Source organism: Bidens hawaiensis, unplaced genomic scaffold (genome assembly GCF_021521415.1).
Source record: "Bidens hawaiensis isolate Kalapana, Puna unplaced genomic scaffold, B.hawaiensis_p1.1 tig00003356_1, whole genome shotgun sequence".
Classification (NCBI taxonomy): domain Eukaryota; kingdom Viridiplantae; phylum Streptophyta; class Magnoliopsida; order Asterales; family Asteraceae; genus Bidens; species Bidens hawaiensis.
The window spans coordinates 1,062,553-1,087,211 of record NW_027491185.1 but is presented as its reverse complement, the minus strand read 5'-3'; the positions used below and the strand labels follow the sequence as shown (position 1 = coordinate 1,087,211).

Below are 24,659 nucleotides of genomic sequence, written 5' to 3'. Positions count from 1 at the left end.
GAGAGATATGGCGTCATGGAGTTGGAAAAAAATAAAGAATACGTAAGGGTAGGATTTATATGATTCCTTAATGTATAAAACATTGATATAAATATAATGTTTCCCATGTTTATATAATTTATTTGTATCGAATCTATAAGAATTAAGTTTTGGTTAGGTTAATTTTGTTTTGTTAAATGACTTGATCTAGCATATTTAAATATTTAATTTGTACTATATATTAAAATGGTTAACGTCACTCATTGTCACCATTTGTTGCCATTAACTATATATCTTTGACGAAACTATCACTATCACCAACGCTACCACCACATACTAGACGTTGTCACCACTACCTCCTCCGTACTGCTATCACATACTGCTCCCCTGTTGTCAGCATCTCCCGTTGCCGCCATATCTTGCCATGACTACCATTGTGTCGCTCATGGCCCATTATCATCAATGGCTTCCGTGAACACAAATATACACATTTTAAAATTTATTTAAAAATGTTTTGAGCCAAAATATATTTTATTTTACCTAAATCGATTTTAACCCAAACCAAATGAATATTTCCAAAAACAACCCATGGTGATCTTATTTTGACCTAAACATGGTTATCTTGTTACCTAACTCATCAACTTGCTTTGTCGGCTTATTTGAACATAACATGCCACAACATTTTGTTAATGTTAAGGAGCGGATCCATTAATTCTTTTTACGCGTGTTGCTAACTTTTCATGCTAAAATAAATTAGAAATTCAAAGCATAGTATTATTTAAATTAAATTTTTAACAAGTTGTTACTTAGAGTATGTTAGGTATTGAGCTTCAAAACAACTTATTGACTTTTTCAAAATGTCATTTTGAAAAGTTAGAATTTATGGCTTTTAGAAAGCAGCTTTTCAACTTTTTCAAAAAGTTAAAATAAGAAAGTTTTTTGTGATTGTCAAACAATTTTTTAACTTATTGTTTTTTTGAAAAAACCAATAAACCAATAAGTTGTTATCAAACTCAATCCCAAACACGCTCTTAATATGTTAGATAATAGTTATATAAATAATAGGTTCATTAGCCTACTTGAGTTTGATAAGTGAAGCTCGAGCTCATATAATAAACAAGCTTATTTTCAAGCTCAAACTTGAGCCAAAGCTCACTTACTCGATTCATGCTTTTAGTAAGTTGATCTCGTTTTAATCTCTATCTTGCATCAAGGTTGTATTGTTATCTTTATAGCATGATTAATATGTTGTATATTTAGGGGATACTGGATGCCTACCACCACCACGCTAGTAAACCTTCCAGTACTGATACCCAGGATCAATGTTCCCGATTTATTGTTATCTCCCTTTCGGATCCTCGCTACCACACATCTCGATTTCTTCTCTGTTTATTCTCATAATAAAAACCTACTAAAAAATTCGTCCATGCCATTTGCACCTTAGCTGCGTGGCCATCGGTCTCATCTCGCCCCATTCCATCCTCAACGCCATACCTTCCACCCTTTTTATAATAACTCAACCCATTAACCTCATAGTGCACTAACTACTAATATGTGATGTTAATGCGTTCTCTCATGAAATATCACAATAAAATGTTAACAATCAATTTATTTTTTATGTCCATTCCATTTCTTTACATCATACCAAACAAAAGATAACTAAAATTTAGTGGGCGTCCGAGATAACCGTTCTAAACTCGATAACTTTTCATCAACCACATTTTCACATAAGGTTTAAACTCACTTAAATCCAAACTTGAGGGGTACAAACAAAAACAACACCAAACAGAAAAACTCAACCTAAAAAACTAGTCTTATAGGTGCGAGAATCCATTTGATTTATAAACCCACATCAGTTGGCCGAGAGTCCCGTACCTAGCAACGGTTTATGTCACTAACAATATCTTAAAAACAAATCACTGGCATAAATGGCGTCTTTGTGATGTTAAAGATAATAACCAAGAAAGAAATTTATACGAATTACAGTCAAGAAACCCTTCAAGATTCGCTAAAAATCTAAACCCAGATCAAGATTCACAAATCCCAGTAAGCAATTACCGATCTTTACTCAACCCAGTTGCATTGGTAAGTCTTAGGGCTCGTAAAGTCTCAATCTTTATCTTCAATTTCCCCAAATGCAATACAATTTACTGATACTAATAATATTATTATTTATTATTATTGTTATTATTGTCATGATCAAGTAGTTGTATACTGAGATCTGCGATTAGGGTTATCCTTAATCGAAGATGGCGATCAAGAGAGGCGGATCAGGTGTTTATTATAGAACCCGAGGCGGTGGCGGTGGAAACCGGTTTCCGGTTGTGACCCTTGTGTTGATTTTGGTTCTTGTGCCTATGGTGTTCTTCATTGGCCGTGGGATTTATTCAAGTGAGTTGATTGCTTACTCATTGATTCATAGTGTTTCAATTTTGCCATTTTACCAATTTCTGGTTTGTAAAGTTGAATGTTTGCGTTGTCGGTAGGGGTGTAAATGAACCGAATTGAGCTGAACTGAACAAGGCCTTGTTCATGTTGGTTCGTTAAGCTTTTATCGGAGAAGCGAACGGTTCACGAACACCTAACTGAACAAAAAGTCTTGTTTGCGTTCGCTTATTGAGGAAACGATATTGTTTGTGAATGGTTCGCGAACACCAATGGTCACAAACAATGTTTTATTTGATTTGGCTAAGTGAGAATGGTCAGTGTCAACAGTTCAGTTCGGTCGGTCCGGCTACCAAGTTTGTGCTGGTGTATTTTTAACATTCATTACAATTTATATATAAATAATTTACAAGATACTCATCTATAACTTTGTTTTATAGTTAATACTTTTGCTTGTGTCTATAATGAACGAACAAAAACAGATGTAAACGAGGACATATCGAACGTTCATGAACTTAATTGAACGAACATGGCCTATGTTTGTGTTCTTTCATTTAGTTAATCGCACGAAATTCCTTGTTCATGTGCGTTCATTTATTAAACGAACGGACATAAACATACATCCCGCTGAACAATTTATGAGCGGTTCATCAAACGTTCGGTTTGTTTATTGTTTATATTTATACTTGATGAATTACAATTGGTGTCGAATTCTTCTACGCAGATCAAAATGATTCAATTAGCAAACATCAAGAACTGCAGGATGTCGATTGGAGAACAAAGCTTGCTTTGGAACATGTCAAATCTCTTTTCTCAAAGGAGGTATGATATTGAATAAGTCTTAAACCGTTATTATTTTGTTATTTTTAGTTTTAGTAACCTTTAACTGTTCTATTTAGGTTATTGATGTCATCAAGGCCAACACAGAGGATATGGGACTGTTGAGTCTTGATTCGTTTAGGAAAAACAACTTTTCGGCTTCTTGGAAGTTTGACGGGCAAGAAAATGTGGTTGATAGTGTGAACATACAAGAGACCACAATAGCCAAACAAGATACTCTTTTAGATGGTAAATCATGTTTTTTTACTAATGTTTTGGAAATAAGTTTAGTCGTATGTAAGTCTAATGATGTTTATGTTTATTTTTTTTAATGCAGTTGATCATACTCAACGTGATGATTCACCCGCAAACCTTGCTAGAAGGGTATTTGAACTTCTGAACAAATAAATTATATTATTATATTGATGATCATGTCTTTGAATAAAATGATTTAGGTGTTTGCATACATCTAAAGTTCACTTTGGATGACTTTTGATCAATTTGACCCAAATCAACCGGTTTATAAAAAAAACAGATTGAAATTGCCACCTCTAATATTATTATGTTAATGATCATGCATTTTTTAAATAAAACGATTTCGGTGTTTGCATACAATATAATACACTTTGACAACTTTTGAGTTTTGATCCATTTGACCCAAACCGGCCCATTTGTAAGAAAATGGGTCGAAGTTGCAACCTTTAAAACTACATCGTTATATTAATGAACTTGTTTTTTTTTTTTAATTAGACATTTTAGGTGTTTGCATGCATTAAAGATTACTTTGCATGACTTTTGACTCGTTTTGACCCAAACCAGCCCATTTATAAGAAAATGGGTCAAAATTTTCACTTTTGAAACAATTTTATAATGTTAATGATTATTTGTTTTTCAGTAAAATGATTTAGGCAAAATTCACTTTGGATGACTTTTAAAACTATACTGTTATATAAATGATCAAAGTTTTTTGAATAAAATGATTTAGGTGTTTGCATACATCAAAATTCACTTTGCCCAACTTTTGACCCATTTGACCCAAACCGACCCCCATTTATAAGAAAATAGGTCAAAATTGCTACCTTCAACAAATTATTAAACATGGTCTGTTAATCTTTTATGTAGCAACTGAGAGAACAAAGACGTGAAAAACGAGCAGCTGATTTATTGAAGCAAGATGATGATGTATCTATAAAGCTTGAAAATGCAGCCATTGAACGGTCCAAATCAGTTGACTCTGCTGTTCTCGGGAAGTACAGTATATGGAGAAAAGAAACCGATAATGAAAACATAGACACAACCGTACGGTTAATACGGGACCAAATGATCATGGCTAGGGTTTATATCAGCATTGCATCTATGAAGAACAAGACCGACATGGTTCGTGAACTGCAAACCCGAGTCAAAGAAAGTCAACGTGCTTTAGGAGATGCAACAACAGATAATGATCTTAACCCTAGGTAAGTATGCCACTAGGCTTGTAAATGAACCGAGTGAACATGTACGGAGATGTTTGTGTTCGTTCGTATCGATTTAACTGTACAAATGATCAAACACAAACAGTTAAGAAACGAGTTTTCATGTTCGTGTTTGTTCGCTAAGAAAATGAGCATGTTCATGTTCGTTTATGTCTGTTCTAACAATGCAAACGAACGGTTCACGAACGTAAACTAATGAACATAACCGAACATAGATAAATAAACATAATTGAGCTAGAACCGGATTGTTGGTCCTAAAAAGTTATTAAAACTAGGCTATGTTGTATTGTTGTAACGAACCAAAATATTTTAATGAATATATTAACGAATGTAAACAAATGAACGTAATCAAACGTAAACTAACAAACACAATTGAACGAATATAAATGAATTTAACTGAACGAACGTAAACAAACATAAATGAACGAGTGAGGCATATGTTCATATTCATTTGTTTAACTGCAAAATTTGTGTTCATGTTCGCTCGTTTATTAAATAAACAAACATAGACGAGATTCCCGCCGAATGGTTCATGAACTGTTCATTGAATGTTTGGTTCGTTCACATGCCTATATGTAGTTTTTGGTCATTTTATTTATTAATTTTGTAAATAACCAAAAATTGCTAAATAACTTGGTCCAAACATTATTTTGTTTTTCTAATTTTTTTGTCTTGTCATTGACTATAGTGCCCCTGAGACAATTAAAGCAATGGGACAGTTATTGTCAAAAGCTAGAGATCAACTTTATGACTGCAAGTTAGTTACGGGGAAGTTAAGAGCCATGCTTCAATCAGCTGATGAACAAGTTCGCAGCTTGAAAAAACAAAGCACGTTTTTAAGCCAATTAGCAGCTAAAACAATCCCAAATGGAATTCATTGTTTATCAATGCGGTTAACAATCGAGTATTATCTTCTTCCACCCGAGAAAAGAAAGTTTCCTAAAAGTGAGAATCTTGAAAACCCGAGCCTGTATCATTATGCTCTCTTCTCTGATAATGTTTTGGCTGCTTCGGTTGTTGTCAATTCCACAATCATGAATGCTAAGGTAAATATTTATTTGGTTTCATTAGGCTTGTAAATGAACCGAATGAACACGAACGGAGCATGTTCGTGTTTGTCTATATTTGTTCGTTAACAATATAAGCGAATGGTTCATGAACATAAACGAACATAACTTGTACAAAAAGGCTTTGGACCTAAAAAGTTATTTTAACTATAGTAAACTGTAATAGGCCGAAAGCTTTAAATTTATATATTAACGAACGTAAATGAACGAAGTTAAATAAACGAATATAAATGAACGTAAACGGACGAGCGTAAGCTAATTTAAATGAACGTTCACGAACATTAATGAAGATTGAGACGTGTTCATGTTCTTTTAATTAACTAAATGAATTTTTTGTTCACGTTTGTTTGTTTATCAAATAATCGAATATAAACGAGCTTGTGCGGTTCGTTTACAGGCCTAGGTTTCATGGTTTGACTCGTTTGCGGTTTACAGTTATTTTCATGGCTTAATTATTTTTTTTGGTGGAAATGTAGGAACCAGAGAAACATGTTTTTCATCTTGTCTCTGATAAGTTAAACTTTGGAGCAATGAATATGTGGTTTTTATTAAATCCACCTGGCAAAGCTACTATTCATGTAGAAAATGTTGATGACTTCAAGTGGCTAAATTCATCATATTGTCCCGTTCTTCGACAACTAGAATCAGCCGCAATGAAAGAGTTCTATTTCAAAGCGGATCATCACACAACACTCTCGGCCGGATCATCAAATCTAAAATACAGAAACCCTAAGTACCTTTCCATGTTAAACCACCTTCGGTTTTATCTTCCTCAAGTTTATCCCAAATTAAACAAAATACTTTTTCTCGATGACGACATTGTTGTCCAGAAAGATTTGACCGGGTTGTGGAAGGTTGACCTTCACGGGAAAGTCAACGGTGCTGTTGAAACGTGTGGCGAAAGCTTCCATCGTTTTGATAAGTATTTAAATTTCTCAAATCCTCATATTGCCCGTAACTTTGACCCGAATGCTTGTGGATGGGCTTACGGGATGAACATGTTTGACCTCAAGCAATGGAAAAAGAGAGATATTACCGGCATTTACCACAAATGGCAAAATATGGTCAGTAAATTTTTTTTTTTTTTTTTGTATTTTCAATTTAATATTATCTTGTTCTTGTTATAATGTTATATATTTGTTGGATATCAGAATGAAGACCGCGTTTTATGGAAGCTTGGTACTTTGCCACCGGGGCTAATGACGTTTTATGGGCTTACACGTCCGCTTGACAAATCTTGGCATGTACTCGGTTTGGGATATAATCCTAGTATCGATAAGAGTGACATCGAGAATGCAGCCGTTATTCACTACAACGGTAACATGAAACCGTGGCTCGAGCTGGCTATGACTAGATACCGATCATATTGGGTCAGATACATCAAGTTTGACCATCCATACGTCCGAGGATGCAAGATTAACGAATGACCGACAATGATACGTTCCCACATTGTTTATTCTTCGATTCTTTGCTATCTACTTGTTTTAGCTCGTGAACTGTTGTTAGTCCCTTAAGCCCCTTAATCGGGTAGTTGTAGCAACGAACGTTATAGTTGACTTTTCTGGTATACTTTTTATGAAACCAAAGTTGGATTATCATAGAATTGTAAACCATACATGTTCTTTCACATATCTATAACTTCACACTCTAAAGGTTTGTTTGACAAGAATGCATCAAGATTCTTACATATATGATCATAAACATCCCTACACGCCTCCTCTGTCACTGCACCATGATGCGGTGTCAATACAACGTTATCCAATTCGAAAAGCTCTTCGGGAAACTTGGGCTCGTTTTCAAAAACATCCAAACCAGCACCACCGATCTCCCCTTTAACCAGACATTCAACTAGCTCTTTCTCGTTAATGATTGCTCCTCGAGCAATGTTAACGATAACTCCTTCCTTTCCAAGAACCAACATCACTTCTCGATTGATCATGTGATGTGTTTGCTCCGTTAATGCACAAGAAATGATCAAGATATCATTGTTGGCCGCTAGTTCATGAATTTTAGTATAGAAAGGGAATGTTGCGTATGGTTTCATGGTTCTTGATGTGTACGAGATGACGCAACCCATTGCATTAAGTCTTGTTGCGATATGATGCCCGACGTTTCCTAGTCCAACAATCCCAACTCGCTTTCCACCTAGCTGGAAAATTGGAAACCATATCCGAAAAGAGAAACACTAAATATTTTCTTATAAATAAACTCTTGGGGAATTTAGATATTGAAAACTTGGATTTTCTGAGTCTAGTTTAAGCAATTTCATATTGAAATTATTTGGTGGTTCTCCCCAAATATTCAACTAGATAAAACTCGAATGAGACAAGATCGTAGCATGATTTGATTGTAAAATTCGTGAACCAGATACGAGAGCATAAGCGTCCAAAATGAACCAGATCACCATTTTACATTTTGATTTTTTTTATCAAAAGCCGTCGATATTTTAAAGTGTGATGGTAATGTGACAAATTCTAAAATTCATTTTCTAATAAATTTTTAATGCAACACCAATAGTCAGGGAACATCCCCCCCCCCCCCCCCTCTCTCTCTTCTGAGTTGTTTAATGTATAATGTGATTACATTGATTAACAAGTCAATCCAATTACACTAAAATATGCAACACAAACCTTATGAGTAAGAGGGTAGTATCCTTCCGGAGGGCAAACCCTATTCTTCACAAGTCGATTACAAGCACTAATCTTTCTCACAACGTCAATCAACAACCCTACCGCCATGTCGGCTACATCCTCTGAAAAGGTTGACCCGGCATTGACCACCATAATTCCACGGCGTTTGCATTCTTGTAGGTCAATATGATTAACTCCAATGGAACTAGCCAACACAAACCGAAGCTCTGGCAGGCTTTGGACGATCTCACCGGTCACTGGGCTGACGGCTGAACATAAAATGGCTTTGACGTTATCCGAATGAGTGGAAATGAATTGGTGGAGAGGAACATCGGTTTTCCATGGCTTCAGGAAGTTGTATTTCTTTGTAAATTCGCTTTCGTAGGCTTTGAAAACGAGCGGTGGACCAAGGACGAGAATGGCAGGGGCTAACGGTGTTGTTTCCATAGCGATTAATCTCCGGTTAGAGTATATGGCGTGATTTGTGTATATAGGTGTTTGCATGGAGTGATTGAATTCTTGAAACTGAAGGTTAAGTTAGAAAGTTATAAGAATAATATTAATATGGTGGACATGATCCGTTTTAGTTGTATTTTTATAATCATATAATATTACTCTTTGGATCCCTACAAAATGGAACACTATATACATGATACATCGATATATATGTTGCATTGTTGCATGTATATATAATATTTTTGTTCTTCAAGAAATGTTATTATTTAATGTCTAAACAGGCCAATTTTCAATTTTGCATAATTACACATTTACTCTTTACATTTGTTAAGTAAGCTGTGAATGAACCGGATTTCGGAAGCATGGGTTGTGAACGAACCGGATTTTCAAAATGTGCACGGTGGAATTACACTACTTGTAAATATAATTACACTGCTTGATTCTCACACTTAACACGTTAATTTAATTTGTACTTTAATTTTTCCGTTGTTTTTATTTAAGGTTTAAAAGTGTGATGGTGTGTTGGCCTTTGCTTCTAGTAGTGATATAAAAAAAAAGGTTTGGACGTTGTTTATTGTTGAAGTTAGTGTTGTTCGATCCATGAAATTAAATGCATATTCGATCAAACGTTTGTATATTCTATGTTTGAAAGTCTCGATGCATAACTAACATAGATTAATAAACGTATATGAGTAATTTTGGAATTTATTTAGTACCAAAAGAAAAACCTTTACTAAAAGTACGAGTGGTCCATCCCTTATGGTGTGATGGTAAAGGTGTTGGTGTTATCTAAGACTAAGGTTTAAACCTCACAAAATGCTTAAAAGGTGGAGAATAAAAATGACGTGTTAAAAAAACATAGGAGTCCATAGAATATACAAAAGTTTGATCGATTGATCGAATATGTAGTTAGTTTCCTGGATTGAACAACGAATAACTGATCGTTATCTCAGTTCCCCGACTTCCTCCGTCGTTTATGTTTATTATAGGTATTTTGGGTGTAATTCCTGATTATGGATTTGAAGCTATGCATATTTTCGAATTAATATGCCATCGTTTATGTTCGTTAGTGTCGATCTGTTCATTTTCCCGTTAGGGTCGTTTATGTTCTCTGTCCATTAATGCCCGCTATCTTTCTTTAGCGTCCAGTTACGTTGTTTATGCCTGATTGTGTTCATTGATGTTTGTTTGCCTTCGTTTACAATATTAATGAACTGATACGAATGAACATGAACAAGCTCAGTTTTTTAATGAAAGAACAAGGACACGAATTTTCGTTCGATACGTGAACCGTTCGTTTATTCGACAAAAACTTAACTAACGAATACGAATAAGGTCTCGTCTAGTCCGGTTCGTTTGCAGCCCCAAGTCTTGCATAACAAACCTTAATAGTAGGGACGAAATATTCAACTATTCACTAGGCTATTTATAGTTTTACTCACCTCCATAAACGGAAACCTTAACTAACCTAACTTCTCAATTATTCTAGTTTTCTAATGCAAAAGATTATCAATCAACAGCTTCATCCAATCATCCAAATTTTCATTTCAAGCAAATTAAGGTATGCTAATTCCTGTTTTTTACACTTTATTATTTTATGATCACTGCATAAGAATAAGATTTGCTCCTTTGTTCTTAAATCCTAATGCATGTTTACATCCATAAAAGGTTACAATTCAACACTCACTTTCCTGAATAACAGTATCATTCAAATATCCACAATTCCCACATTAACAACCCATCAATGATTTACAGTCGATCTACTTATTAATATCGCGTAATACACAAAACAAGTAAATCACTTTTAACTTTTAATAAACAACATATTAACCGACACCGGTTAACGAGGTTTAGCCCCACCGTTTTCTTCAACCGTGTTCACTGGAGTCGATGCACCGCTCTTTTTCGAACCGGTTCCCGTGATGGTCCGCCCCATAAACTTTCCAGCCTTGCTTAGCCCGCTACCAACTGCCCCGAGCCCACCAACAACCCCACTTCCAACCAGCCCAATCCCGCCAACAACCCCGGTGCCCACTAGTCCGACACCTGACCCGACTAACCCTGCGGCTCCGTCGATGGCATCCATGGTGCTTCCAATTAATCCTTCTGCTTTGAGTCTCTTTTTCTCTTCTAGAATCTTCTTTTCTTGTTCTATAGCAGCATCTTGTTCTTCCTTGGTAAACTGATGATACTTGATCTATATGCATGTTCCAATGTATAATTAGTGAATTTATGATGTATGAAACCAAACCCAAAAAAAAACCGACAGTTTAGTTTTATGATTCTGCAAAAACTGAATTTTCAGTTTAGTTTTGGTGTTGCGTGTAATTAAAACCGAAAAAACTGAACCCTACCCAAACAAAATCCAATCTTTTCTGTTTTTGTAAACAATGAACTTTCATTCCATCTAGTCGAAACCGAAAAAACCAAACCAACCTAAACAAAAACCGACAGTTTGCATTTGTGTTTTCGTAAAAGCCGGACTTTCGATTCGGTTTCAAGATGCATGTAACTAAAACCGAAAAAACCAAGCCAAACCTAAACAAAAACCGACAGTTTGCTTTTATCTTTTTGTAAAAGCCAAACATTGCAATCGGTTTCGATATTGCATGTAATTAAAACCGAACCCAAACAAAAAGCGACAATTTGCTTTTATGTTTCTGCAAAAACAGAACTTTGGCGATTAATTATTAACTAACAAAAAGATTTACGCCCAAATACATTATTATGAGCCAGTTTTATTTTCAACCCGAAATTTTCAAGCCCAAATAGTAAAACCAAAAAACCCGAACCCAAACCAAAACCGAAAGATTTTCAAGAACTCTAATTCCAAATTTTTCAGTTCAATTTTGTTTGAGTTCAAATCCGGCTCAAGCACTCATAATCCATAATAATCAAATTACATATAGTTGTTACTAACTACATACCTTGATTGTAAGAGTTCCTCTATCTTTCTTATCTTTTATCTTGAGCATATCAAGTGACGGTTGCAATCTCAATTCAACTTCTTTTTCAACTTCCGGTTCAAGATCAATAAGAGGCAATCTTGCTATCCCCAAACGCTTGTCTTGCCCGATATCTTGATCCAACACCTGTGTGGGAACCACCACATATAATCATATTATTATTCAACTAACAACGTGTTATGCTTGATTCTAAACAGAACAAAAGGTTTTAAGCTTTGACCTCAAATACAGCAAATTGTGTTTCCTTATCTTCTGCAATCAACTCAAGTACATGATTCCAGACAGGGTTAAGGTTGTTATCAATAACCTTTGTTTTGAACTTTTCAAGCGGTCGAATGTATGCAGTCACATAAGGATCAGATTTTCCAATCATTTCCATATTTTTCAAATTATTCGCCTTAACGATTGTTAATGTGACCAGTCCTTGTGGCTTAAGCTCCAGGTCACTACATAATATTAAAATAATTAAAATTTGCATCTTTTACAAACCAAGAACTAAACTATTATTACCTTGTATCCACATTTACACCACCAATTGGAACAACAATCCTATGTGGCCATTGAAGCATGTCTGTAACTATCGTCTTCACAGTATCCTACACAAATTACAAATAAAACATGAATTATGATGATGTCTAAATGATATCAGTCACATGCCATACACAAACTTACATCAATCATATCAGAAAGTCCAGGAATGGCAGTCAAACTTCCACCAATAGCCTTCAATGTATAGTCAATTTTTGGCGGTGGCTGATAAATTATACAGATTATTGTCAATAAGCATCAAGTATCACATGTTTCAAAATCAAATATAAGTAATACCTCAGAAAGTAAAGCAACAACAACAGCAGATATGCAGGGTATCTCTTCACAGAGTTGGAAAATAACACGAACAACTGTGAACACTTGCAGATCCTTCAGCTGCAAACAGTACAAGAACACATAATATTATATTAGCACAATGATTCATAATAAACATTATAAAAGAAGATGATTAATCTAACCTGGATAGGTAAATTAGCAACAACTGCAGCTTCAACTCCCAAAACAATATTTGGATCACCGCCCCATCGCAAATCTATGTCCATTGTTATTTGACCTTTCTTAAGGCTCTGAACACGAATACCTGCACATTTTAAGTAATTATAAACCCTTTAAAAACAACAAAATTGAAGCCTAAGATAGTACCATCAATCTTTGGTGGTACCGTTCCAAGAGAAAGTTTATTAAACTTCAATGATGTAATTCCAGTTGGGCGATAATCTTCCAACAGTGGCTCAACAGATTCCTTAATTATAATACGGGCTGCCTAAACATATATCATTTAACAAAACTTCAGTAAGCCTGCAAGGTTATATATATTGAATACTGAACATAAAGAACTTACTTCTTCAACATATGGCCAAAGTTTGCTCAACTGTTTATTCAGCCATTTCACCTGACACGTTCAAAACAACGATTTAAATCATTTTATGATAGTTTCACAGTTAAAAAACAAGATAACAATGATGCAAAGCTAATGTAATTATGTGTATATAGAAAGTACCAACCTGTTCAAAAACAGGGAAAGATATCCACTCTGGAAAGTTGTCACCGCATATTTTCCTCAAATCATCTCTGTTGAGACATCCAAGGAGTTTTATGTCAACTGCCTGAGGAAAAAACAAAGCATATCAGATAGGGATGACATCGGTACCATACCCGTACGGATTCCAAATTGCGACAAAACTGGCTACCGAATACCATACCGGTATCGGTACCCACTTTGGTTTTTTTTTCTAATCTTCATTTATTGTATAGAATTCATTCTTATCTAAACGTAATCAAGAAACCAAAAATCGAATCAAACTCATTCATAATCAAGAAAACATAATACCAACACCAAAAACCGTATCAATTTCAATAGAAAAAAGAACGAAAGGTATGGTCACCGCCTACTGGTACCTAATACCAAAAGAAACTTTAGATTTTTCAATCAGTAGTTCAGTACCAAATACCGAAATACCAAAAAAAGTACTAGTATCGCTACCCAAAAAAAACACCGTATCGGTTCGGTATGGGAAAAAATCTGATCCCATTCTCATATCCTATCACTAAACCTAATCAAATAAAAAGTGAAAAAAAAAAACCTAATATAACATTTCTAGGATAATACCAAATTCAAAAGTCAAAACATACAAAAAAAGTCCCAAAAACCATATCAATTTCTACAGAAAAACAAGAAAAAAAACGTACTAGTAACGATACCTAATACCCAAAAATACATTTTTCAACCAGTACCAAATACCAAAAAAAATAACCGGTATCAGATACTGAAAAATACCGAATACCAAATACCATACTGTATGTATCGGTTTGGTATCGGTATTCCCGAAAAAAAAATCTGATCCCTAATATCAGATCCTATCATTAAACCTAACAAACTCAGCAGTGTAAGTAAATAAACCCCTAATTCAACATTTCTCGGATAATCTATCATCACTGTCACATATAACCACAATCATACAGGCATACAGCTCATACTGATGCTAATTAAACCTTACAGTTGCAGATTACCTAAACCCTAAGTAAGATCCAATCAGTACTGAAACAAAACCCTAGAAATGAAATTGACTAGCATATAATAATATTACCAAACCCTAGCAATTAATTACCTTGGCGACTCGTTTACTGCTTCGGTATCTCATCATCTGCTTCCAGCCGGCCATGATTGCAATCCCGAATATGGTGCCCATGAGGATCCCAGTAATCAAGCCCATTGTGAATCAAGTTGTTTATATTAATCTGTGAAAAGCAAGAATATTAATATTATTAGGATTAAGTTGAAGAGATAGAGATGAGTGATTAATTAGTTAGTTTACCAGCGATTGATTGATAGTTGTAATTAATTGAGATGGATCAAGTGTTATTATTATTATTATTTGGGGTTTTGTTTTGTTTGTTTCTCTCTCAAAAACCCGTAATCGGCTTCGTTGTTGCTTTTACCGTTGATGGGGTCCGTCGGTGTTGTTGAAGCCACCAATTGCTTGCTTCAGTTGCAGAATTTGAGATGAGAGAGGAAGAGGTGGTGAATCATCGTGTAACGTTCTTTCTTTTTATATTATTATTACTAGTTTTTCTCCCGGATGTTTTATATTGTTTGCTCTAATATTTATTTATTTTTTGAATTTATATTTTTTTATTGTATGAAAGTTAATAATATACTTATGGTTTGATAATAATTTGTTTTACAAATAAATGCAATGTTATAACTCAGTTTAAAAGTTATATGATTTTGATGAGACTCAAGACCCGTTTATTTTGTTTTACTATAAAATTGGTTTTTTTAATTATAAATAATATTTATGAAAGTTAATATACTTATGGTTTGATGAGACCCAAGACCCGTTTATTTTTTTTACTATAAAATTGGTTTTTTTAATTTAAATAATATATATATTTTTTAAAACAAATAAGATATTAATTTTTATTATATCATATTTTATAAGATTTTTACATCAATAATTTGGTGAGAATAATTTTTTATTTAATAAGATGTTATAACCCGTTTAATGAATATCTGGGTTTGGTAAGACCCATACCCATGAATTCGGGTCAAATGAATGAGAAGCCTCTATTTAAAAATCAAGCAAATCTAGTGACTTCAAAAAAAGAGGGAGCGACCACATCGCGACACGTAGGATTTTTATATCTTCGTTTATATATATTATAGATTATTATTACTATTACTATTATTATTATTATCGGTAAAAATAATATTTCGATGATCGTCATAAAGAACCATTATTACTACTATTATTATTATCGGTAAAAATAATATTTCAATGATCGTCATAAAGAAACATTATTATATGTGTGTTAAAAAATCTGAATTCGTGTCTGTATTCAAAATTTTTGATAACTCTTATCTAAATTATTCGAAGAAATTTTGGATATCCAAACCTCGAATATTCGAATTTTCATATTCGGATTCAGATAGTGAGTTTGAAAATTATCGGATACTTTGGATATCCGAACTATCCGAAATACTTCTTTTAATTATTAAATAATAAATATTATTTACATGTTTCGGATAACTTTTTGGAAATTTCGGACAATTTTTCATATATCCGAAATATTTTAAAAAGTAGTTCTTTATATTTTTTTTAATAATAATTTTTTCTCGGATATCTCGAATCCGAAAAGTCCGGATATCCAACTTTGAACACCCCTAAATTCAATACCGGAGTAAGTATTTTTTTTTTTTAGCTTGGATGTCAACTGTACATATTGATTTTGATCCTTTAATCTGACTCGAACAATTAACACTATCAATGAGAAACCCACCACTGTATAAAAACTCATTTGAGGAAGATTTCGAACCTAAGACCTCAAAGATCTCAAGCTTTAATCATCACCCCTCGTATCATTGGACCAAACGGCCAATTGCATTGGCTATCATCATATAACATACATGTACCATACCAATGAAGTCTCTTATGTTAATACCCGTTTCATGACATGTTTTGAAAATTTTGGGTTTGTGTTTGCCAGTCAAGTCTGTATTTAGCATGAGTAGTTCAACCTCTTTTTAGTATGAGAGAGTAAAGCTAGGCAAGCCACTTAGTGGTTTTAGAGTGTAGAAATAGAGAGGACGGTGTTTCCGCGCCTACCATCATGTCACGTGCTACTCAATCATGATTTTCATTGCCGCTCCTCCCCTCCCCTTCTTTGTTTATGCCCTATTTGAGTGTGGCGTTGTTGCATAGCACAATGCAATTAAATGATTAACATCAGTCATTGTCAATCTGTCATCTCACTCACTATCTCTGTTCCTTTCTTTTTCATATTTTACATCAATCATCTAGCTCCACCTTATTGTTGTTGGATCAATTATACACGCATATGCTATAAAATATCATATGCGTGTTTTTGAGTTTTTTTTAGATAAAAGTTAAAAAGAAATGTCATGATGTGTTTTGTGAACTGATTTAAGGAGATATTTGTTATTAAATGAAGTTTAACGTTATCAAAATCTTCATGCCCCTTACCAAGAGTATTATTTTTGTAAGGATATGAAGAAAATTTCAACTAATAATTAAATGTAGCATGAGTGAATGCACATCATTGTTGGCCCGCTACATGACTTTGATTTTGGGTTTCACTGCACCCCAAAAAAAATCACGTTATGTAATGGGTACCCACTTAGGCCACACCTTATAAACTTAATTAATTAATTATATATAAACCATTTTAAGAAAAATAACTTGTTATAGATTGCATCACATGGATATGTTGTCTAGCATTACATGTGAAGTCATTTGACACACGACTTTGTTGAATTCTTTTACATAGTCGTAGTCGTGTTGCACAAAATTTAGTAAAACATTGTGAAACCATAGTGTCTCAAAAAAATAACTGATAACCACATTTGCATTTCCATTCTAATACCTTATTCATTAGCTCTTCGCTAATTGTTCATGTAATATATATTTTTGGAAAATTAAATTTTGAAACCAGTTTACGAAATTTAGTGTGTAGGAAGTCCAAACTCCAAGCTTGTTATAAATTTAATTTTATGCATAATTTTGTAACAAGTATAGTAACCCACAACTAGAGTTTATCTTTTGGTTTGTTTTGATTACTAGGTTGTAAATCAAAAACTTTATAAAAACTTGTGAATTCCCCTACTTTAACTTGAAGGATGTTATTATATTTCAATAAAACCTACTTTAATGTGTTTTGAGTGCTACAATTCTTCCAACTTCCGAGTTACCAATTTGCTAAGCCTTTGAAATCTCAACACGTGGTTGTCAAAATAAATGATATTTTGAGGTTATTTATCATTGGTCTATGGTGATTCAGAATCTCTACAGTCTGCAAGATAAAATTATAAAAAAAATACACCGGCAACTTGTTGGTGTTTGTTCTAAAAGTTAAAAAGCATAATATGCCAGGATTTAAGAGTTAAAAATTTGTAATTTACTTATATTTTATGGATTGATCCACAAAAGAAGGAAGCATAATAACACATTTTCTATATATTTTGATACTTTATTTTGTATATTAATTATCCTTTAGCTTGTAACTTGTTACATGTATTTTAGCTTTGATATTCTAAACTTGAAAAACGGGTTAGAAAAGATGTCGTGACACATGTACTCTTTTATTTATTTACATGAAAGGTACATGAACACTTTTCACATGACATTGCACAAATTCTTTTCTTAACTTATTTATAAATAATAACACAAACAATTTCATTATATATAACACAAATCAAGCTACATCTGGATAATGGATAAGCGAGCAACAAGCTGCGCCGCTATCTCCTTTTGAATCGCAAAGCCTATTCTACTAAATATAAATCCTTTATAAATTAAATTTTTGTTTTAGATTCTAGATATTTATTTTCCGATACCATTTATATGGCATGTGTCGATCCACAAAAGGAACCACATTTGATGGATGTAGATAGGTTTAAAAGGGTGTGGGGTTTTGGTCAATATGGACCAAATATATAACATTTTGATAACAATAATCATAATGTGAGAGTCAGTTTCAGGTATGGAGCACACTTGTCACATGACCACCAAAATAACTTGTTTTATATGCTTTGTTTTATTTCATCGTACATTTTCAGACTATAGCATATATAAACTATGACATGTGACACTTTAAATCCGTAAATTATTTATTTATTTATTTTGTGTAAAGTCCATCCCATGCCGTGAGAGGTTGAATTGTGTGTTGAGTTAATGAGTTTGCTCTTTTGGTAAGGTTGCTTTTTAATTGAATTAATTACTTATTGTTATTTTTTTAAAGACTAATATTATTAAAATAAAAAGAGAAATCACTTGCAAAAGATAAACAACCAAATAATACAAAGGAAAACAAATAAAATAAAATTTAATCATTTTTTCTTTAGAAGTCTATGATTTTGCCTTTTTTTGGTTAGTAATATAATTTTTTTACTCTTATCTAATCTTCCTGAATCCCGACTATACTATAAATTAGTTTTGATTAAAACTATTATCGTTTAATCTGGCTAAACTGATATCTACATAAAGATACACAAGCAATAGAGCATGGTGAACGGTTAGTTGAATCCGCATATTATTAGTGTGACCCAACCTGACTTGATGAAGAATAGTTCTCAAGTTTATGGATATCCGAATATCAAAACACTATCACACCATTAAAAAAATTAAAAATTTTAACTTAAGATATCCAACAAATGTTATTTTAAGTTTTTAACCACAAAGGTTCATATAATTATAACTCAACTCCATCAATAAAGTTACTTTCTAACTCTTTATCACCTCAAATTCTCAAAACAAAACATTTTTCCAATACCAAATTTAACCACCATTTTCCTTTCACACTAAAAAAACAAACCAAATAGTCCACATGACATAAGTGCATAATACACCACCCTTTGCACATTATCAGAACCACTTAATCCAGTTCCACTTGGCTGATTCGTCACCGTTGTCGTATCACTTCCGTCAGCGTTCGATGGAGGGTCAACGTACGGAGGCAGTGGAGGCTGGTTAAGGTTCGGTGGAAGTCCGACGCCATGAGTCACGTTGATTCCAAACGCCAACCCATTCTTGCACTGAATACCATCATTCGCGTCCGAGAAAAAGTAGTTTGGTCCTTCGATAGTCAAGGGAACCGCGACGGTCAAAGGCTGTCCGATCACGTTCCCTTGGGTGTACACGAACGTATCGGAATCAGAAGAGTTATCGATGCTGCAGCTATGAAACGTTGTTTCGTTGTAGGTTAGAATCACCGTCTGGTTCGAGTTCGTGTTGAATACTGCACATTAATTTCAGTTCAAAGTCAAAATCATTATAAAACTGAACAAGGCCATATTCATGTTTGTTAGTGAAGCTACTGTTCACGAACAGCTAACCATTAAGGAAATGAACTTGTTCGTGAACAGTCATGAACAAAAACGAATGAACACGAACAATGTTTTATTTGATACGACTAATAGAGAATGGTAAGTGTCAATAGTTTGGTCCGGCTAGGGGTGCAAACAAGCCGAGCCGCCGGTGAGCTACTCGAGATCGGCTCGATCGAGCCGAGATTAAACGAGCCCGAGCTCTAGCCAAAAGTAAGCTCGTTTAATAAACGAGCCCAAACCCGTGCCCGAGCTTTACTTATTGAGCTCGGGCTTCACTTATCAAGCTTAAAAAAATGTATATAAAAACTAATTAATAAATAGTAAATGAGCCAAGCTCAAGCTTGAAAAACTACTCACGAGCCGAGCTCAAGCTTTAGAGAGAGAGATTGAAACGAGCCGAGCTCGAGCTCTGTGTAAGTTATCACATTATCATTATTATTCATATGTTAGTTTGACGCATAAATTATCACATATGTACTTTTGCGTATTAATCTAAATAAAAAAAATTATAAATAGCTTTTCAAAGTAGATATAAGATTGTTGGAATTATATATAGGGTAAAGTTAAAATACAAAGGGATTAAAAAATGAGAAGGATGAGAAGGAATAGGATTATGACACATGGTAATCTTCCCATCAACCTGATTATAGGAAGGAAGGGTATTTTTGGAACTTTATTGGTTTATTTTCTAAACTCAGATCGTTATCAATTTACACCATATATATCACAGGGTACCCATATATCACAATCGACCATATAAGAATCGATCAACAAATCTAAACAAATTGTACATATTAATCGGTGAAATCAAATCGAAGATTACGAACTCAAGCTATGAACGATGAAGGATTTGGTACGAATTCATATACAAATTCTGCCATGAACGATGATGGATCTGGTACGATTTTTTCTCCATTTATTTTGATTCAATTGATTGATTCAGTTTATTTTCTCATCCGATTTTTTGATTCAAAGTGTATTGAATCGATTTAATGTTTTTGCTTCAATTTGATAAATCGATTTTTATTGTATTATTTGATTTTTATTTACAAGTATTGTGCCTTTTTGTAACATCATTGTGTCTTACTTGGTTTTTGGTGATGTTGTAGGGTTTGATGCGACCTATCGATCAAACAAGTAAGACTCAAATTTTCATTGTGTCTTTCTTCATTCATTGTGTAATTTTTTTTTGTTTTTAACTTTTTGATTTTGTTTTCTAGGTATGATATGGTGTTTGTCCCTTTCACCGGTATAGATAACCACAATAGGAATATTACACTTGGTGCTGCGCTTCTTGGATCTGAAACTACTGACACATACAGGTGGTTATTGAGGGCATATGCTAATGCTTTTTGGTTCTGCACCTAAACTAGTTGTTATTGACCAAGATGCTGCTATGAAGAGGGCTATTCAGGATGTTTTTCCAAATAGCCGACATAGATTATGTATGTGGCATATTTGGGAGAAAGTGACTAGTAAGGTATTGTGTCATATTTATGCATTACTCTGTTTCTGTATTGTGTCATATTTGTGCATTGTGTCATATTTATGCATTACTCTGTTTCTGTATTGTGTCATATTTATGCATTGTGCCATATTTATGCATTACTCTGTTTCTGTATTGTGTCATATTTATGCATTGTGTCATATTTATGCATTACTCTGTTTCTGTATTGTGTCATATTTATGCATTGTGTCATATTTATACATTACTTTGTTTCTGTATTGTGTCATATTTATGCATTGCGTCTTTTTTTACTGTTTTTTTTCTTTTGTAGGTTGGGCCAGCGACGCCTAATGTTGCTGAGTTCAAAGAAAAATTAGCTCAGATTGTGTGGACAGATTCTGTTACAACGGATGAGTTTGAAGAGAAACGGCCCTCAATTCTTTCTGAATATGGCTTAAGTGATCATGAGTGCTTGGCTGATCTTTGAATAGAAATGGCCCTCAATTTTTTGAAGTTTGAAATTGAGGATTTGAAGCATCCATGCTCTACATTTTTTGAGGTTTCAGTTCATGTTTCTTTTTATTTCTGTTTTTTCTTATATTTGCTTTTCATTATGTAATATTAATGTTATTCGTCTTGTCATTATATCTTTTCTTTTTTTTCTTTTGTGTAATATTAAGGTTATTCATTGTGTCATTGTGTATTTTTGTTAATCCTTTTTGTTTGTGTTCTTTTTTGTGTAGGTTATGTATCGAGGTGCAGATCAAACAATATCATGTAGCTGCAGAAGATTTGAATTGTTCGGATTACTATGTAGACATATTTTTTATGTTCTTAGAATTAGTTTCGTAACAGAATTTCCGAAGAAGTATATTGTTAGGCGATGGAGAAAGGAAGCTATTTCAAATACGTCACTTTCTTCTTTTAGGCCCGAAGAGTTTGGGGAAAATCGTGTAGATGTTGAAGCTGTTCTTCGTCAACTTAGGTTTGCTCACCAGTATAATATAAATAAATTGGTTAGTAAGAAAGAACAATTGTGTCTTTATAGAGATTATGTCAAAGATTACATAAATGACTTGAATGAAAGAACCATGTAGTGTTACAATCAGAAATTCTGTTAGAACAAGAACAAAAGGTTGTGGGAGTCATAAACGTTTCAAGTCAGCTCGTGAGATAGCAATTAGTAAAGCTGGGGACAAACAAAGGGGATGTGGTTTCTGCAAAAGTGTTGGTCACAATATACGCACTTGCAAGTTATACTTACAAAGCGTTAAAGAGAAAGAAGCAACAACCAGTTCAGGAGTTTCTTGTTTGCAAGATTCGGAGTCTGAATAAATTTTTACTTTAGTTTATTGTGTAATAATGGTCATTGTGTCTAATTCTCATTGTGTCATACTGGAATTTTTTGGTCTGAATTGAGTGTCTTACTTTTAGCTGTTATTGTGTTATAATGTTCACTGTGTCATATTTGATATATTATGTTATAATGGTCATTGTGTCATACTGGAATGTTTTTTAGTCTAAATGTTAAGCATTAAAGAGAAAGAAGCAACAACCAGTTCAGAAGTTTTATTGTGTAATAACGGTCATTGTGTCAAATTCACATTGTGTCATTGTGTCATATTCATAGCCTCAGTAAATTTTTTGTGTCTGAATTGAGTGGTTTACTTTTAGCTTTTATTGTGTTATAATGGTCACTGTGTCATACTGGAATGTTTTTTAGTCTAAATGTTAAGAATTAAAGAGAAAGAAGCAACAACCAATTTTAAAAGTTTATTGTGTAATAATGGTAATTGTGTCAAATTCACATTGTGTCATATTTCTAGCTTTTATACTTTCAGTTGTCATAAACCATTCAAACTAATCAATTTTTGCATCATAAACATAGTGATATTAAAATTGACAAATACGATCATACAATGCATGTTTCATATAATATTCGAAACGAACCAAAATACATACCAATCATACCAACCATACATTTTGTCTTCAATAACACATACCAACCATACATTCCAAATCTGACACAATAACACATACCAACCATATATTCTGTCTTCAATCAATCCACCTCTCTAGCCAACCTTTTTAGAACTCTCTTTTTCGCCTTGCTTTGTAGCTTTCTTCTTTCAGCTGCCGATTTTGCGCACAATAACAGGTAATAATCTCAACAGCCTAACCGCACAAACGACACAATAATCTCAACAAACTCTCAACATAAATAATCTAATATAACACAATAACACAACAGCCTGTCAACAAACACTTGCACAAATAATCAAATATGACACAATAGCACAACAGCCTCTCAACACACTCTCAACACACATAATCTAATATGACACAATAACACAACAACCTCTCAACAAACTCTCAACACAAATAATCAAATATGACACAATAACACAACAGCCTCTCAACAAATTCTCAACACAAATAATCTAATATAACACAATAACACAACAACCTCTCAACAAACACTCAACACACATAATCTAATATAACACAATAACACAACAACCTCTCAACAAACAACACAAATAATCAAATATGACACAATAACACAACAGCCTCTCAACACAAATAATCTAATATAACACAATAACACAACAGCCTCTCAACAAACACTCAACACAAATAATCAAATATGACACAATAACACAACAACCTCTCAACAAACTCTTAACACACATAATCTAATATGACACAATAACACAACAGGCTCTCAACAAACACTCAACACAAATGAAAATTAAAACCTAAAATGTACCGTCGTTTGAAGTTGCTTTTCGCTTCTTCAGAACGTATTTGCTTGTTGCCTTTCTCTTTATAGTTTCAATCGGTTGTTCTTCAAGTAACGAAATCGGAAGCGTAGCCTACGGTGACGGTGGTTCGGTTGGATATACGATTGCCGCTGATGGAGATGTCGCCATTGATTCTAGATGGAGGTTATTTGATATTGAAATAGCTTAATGGAGATGCTAGGGTTTGTGTTCAGAGGAGAAAAAATGAAGAATAGTAGTGAAGAGAATTGAAGAAGACGATTGGAAAAACAGTATGTATTCTTATTTGAGATGTGGGTAAGAGTTTGCCCTTGATTGTCTCTGATATTACAAAATTGCCACCGCCTCTTTTTCAACCATTGATTTTGTTTGGGATTTGATCCAATGGGTGATAATCTTTCTCACAATTTTCATTTTTTACCCCCTTTGTAGAATAACTTGACCCATTATATATATTGTTTATGTTTCATAACAAATCCATGTATTACACGGGTTTTAAACTAGTTCGATTATATAAATATGGTGATTAACATAATAGAAAGCATAAGATTATCCATATAATTTTGTGATTGAATTTAAGATTATGGAATTCAAATAAGTAACTTACAACTAACATTCCACATAACCGGGAGAAAGGTTAACCCGTTACAACAATTTGTGATGCTTAAATACAATTGTGTACCTCATGATTTAATCAACATTTTCTTTCCATTGAAACCATAGGTGATGCCAGAAAAATAAACCACCAAACAAAAGAA

The 24,659-nt window shown here is 33.7% G+C and overlaps 4 protein-coding genes and 1 long non-coding RNA gene across 7 annotated transcripts in view; 1 reads left to right on the top strand and 4 right to left on the bottom strand.

Moving 5' to 3' along the window:
* Window positions 1–14,659, bottom strand: part of LOC143623262 (calcium-dependent lipid-binding protein-like) — a 147,217-nt gene extending 132,558 nt beyond the window's left edge. The window contains exons 1-12 of one of the 2 annotated variants that reach the window (XM_077094215.1): window positions 14,642–14,659; window positions 14,435–14,564; window positions 13,331–13,432; window positions 13,168–13,218; window positions 12,969–13,089; window positions 12,785–12,906; window positions 12,603–12,701; window positions 12,450–12,530; window positions 12,288–12,373; window positions 11,998–12,223; window positions 11,739–11,903; window positions 10,480–11,008 (exon numbers count right to left, since the gene is read on the bottom strand). In XM_077094215.1, the coding sequence (XP_076950330.1) occupies window positions 10,652–11,008; window positions 11,739–11,903; window positions 11,998–12,223; window positions 12,288–12,373; window positions 12,450–12,530; window positions 12,603–12,701; window positions 12,785–12,906; window positions 12,969–13,089; window positions 13,168–13,218; window positions 13,331–13,432; window positions 14,435–14,539 (1,515 nt within the window). In that variant the 5' untranslated portion in view covers window positions 14,540–14,564; window positions 14,642–14,659 and the 3' untranslated portion in view covers window positions 10,480–10,651. The other variant, XM_077094214.1, reaches the window with a different exon arrangement.
* On the top strand, window positions 1,932–7,293 carry LOC143623260 (polygalacturonate 4-alpha-galacturonosyltransferase-like). Of its 2 annotated transcripts, none has more exons than XM_077094212.1 (9): window positions 1,932–2,064; window positions 2,187–2,370; window positions 3,089–3,186; window positions 3,264–3,432; window positions 3,521–3,567; window positions 4,306–4,640; window positions 5,347–5,704; window positions 6,202–6,789; window positions 6,877–7,293. In XM_077094212.1, the coding sequence occupies exons 2-9, from the start codon at window positions 2,229–2,231 to the stop codon at window positions 7,150–7,152; spliced, it is 2,013 nt and encodes a 670-aa protein (XP_076950327.1). In that variant the 5' UTR covers window positions 1,932–2,064; window positions 2,187–2,228; the 3' UTR covers window positions 7,153–7,293. The 2 variants fall into 2 exon arrangements, with proteins under 2 accessions (XP_076950327.1, XP_076950326.1); XM_077094211.1 differs by having other exon boundaries at window positions 2,184–2,370.
* LOC143623205 (glyoxylate/hydroxypyruvate reductase HPR3-like) lies at window positions 7,350–8,975 on the bottom strand. The gene is made up of 2 exons (XM_077094163.1): window positions 8,356–8,975; window positions 7,350–7,874 (listed from the first exon to the last, which is right to left on the bottom strand). The coding sequence occupies exons 1-2, from the start codon at window positions 8,857–8,859 to the stop codon at window positions 7,350–7,352; spliced, it is 1,029 nt and encodes a 342-aa protein (XP_076950278.1). The 5' UTR covers window positions 8,860–8,975.
* Window positions 14,660–19,143: 4,484 nt separating the features above from the next.
* On the bottom strand, window positions 19,144–19,711 carry LOC143623159 (early nodulin-like protein 18). The gene is made up of 2 exons (XM_077094127.1): window positions 19,678–19,711; window positions 19,144–19,580 (listed from the first exon to the last, which is right to left on the bottom strand). The coding sequence occupies exons 1-2, from the start codon at window positions 19,709–19,711 to the stop codon at window positions 19,144–19,146; spliced, it is 471 nt and encodes a 156-aa protein (XP_076950242.1).
* Window positions 19,712–22,537: 2,826 nt separating this feature from the next.
* Window positions 22,538–24,350, bottom strand: LOC143623204 (uncharacterized). Its single transcript, XR_013151851.1, has 2 exons — window positions 23,478–24,350; window positions 22,538–23,370 (listed from the first exon to the last, which is right to left on the bottom strand). It is a non-coding gene; the product is annotated as an uncharacterized LOC143623204 (long non-coding RNA).
* Between the last annotated feature and the right edge of the window lie 309 nt (window positions 24,351–24,659).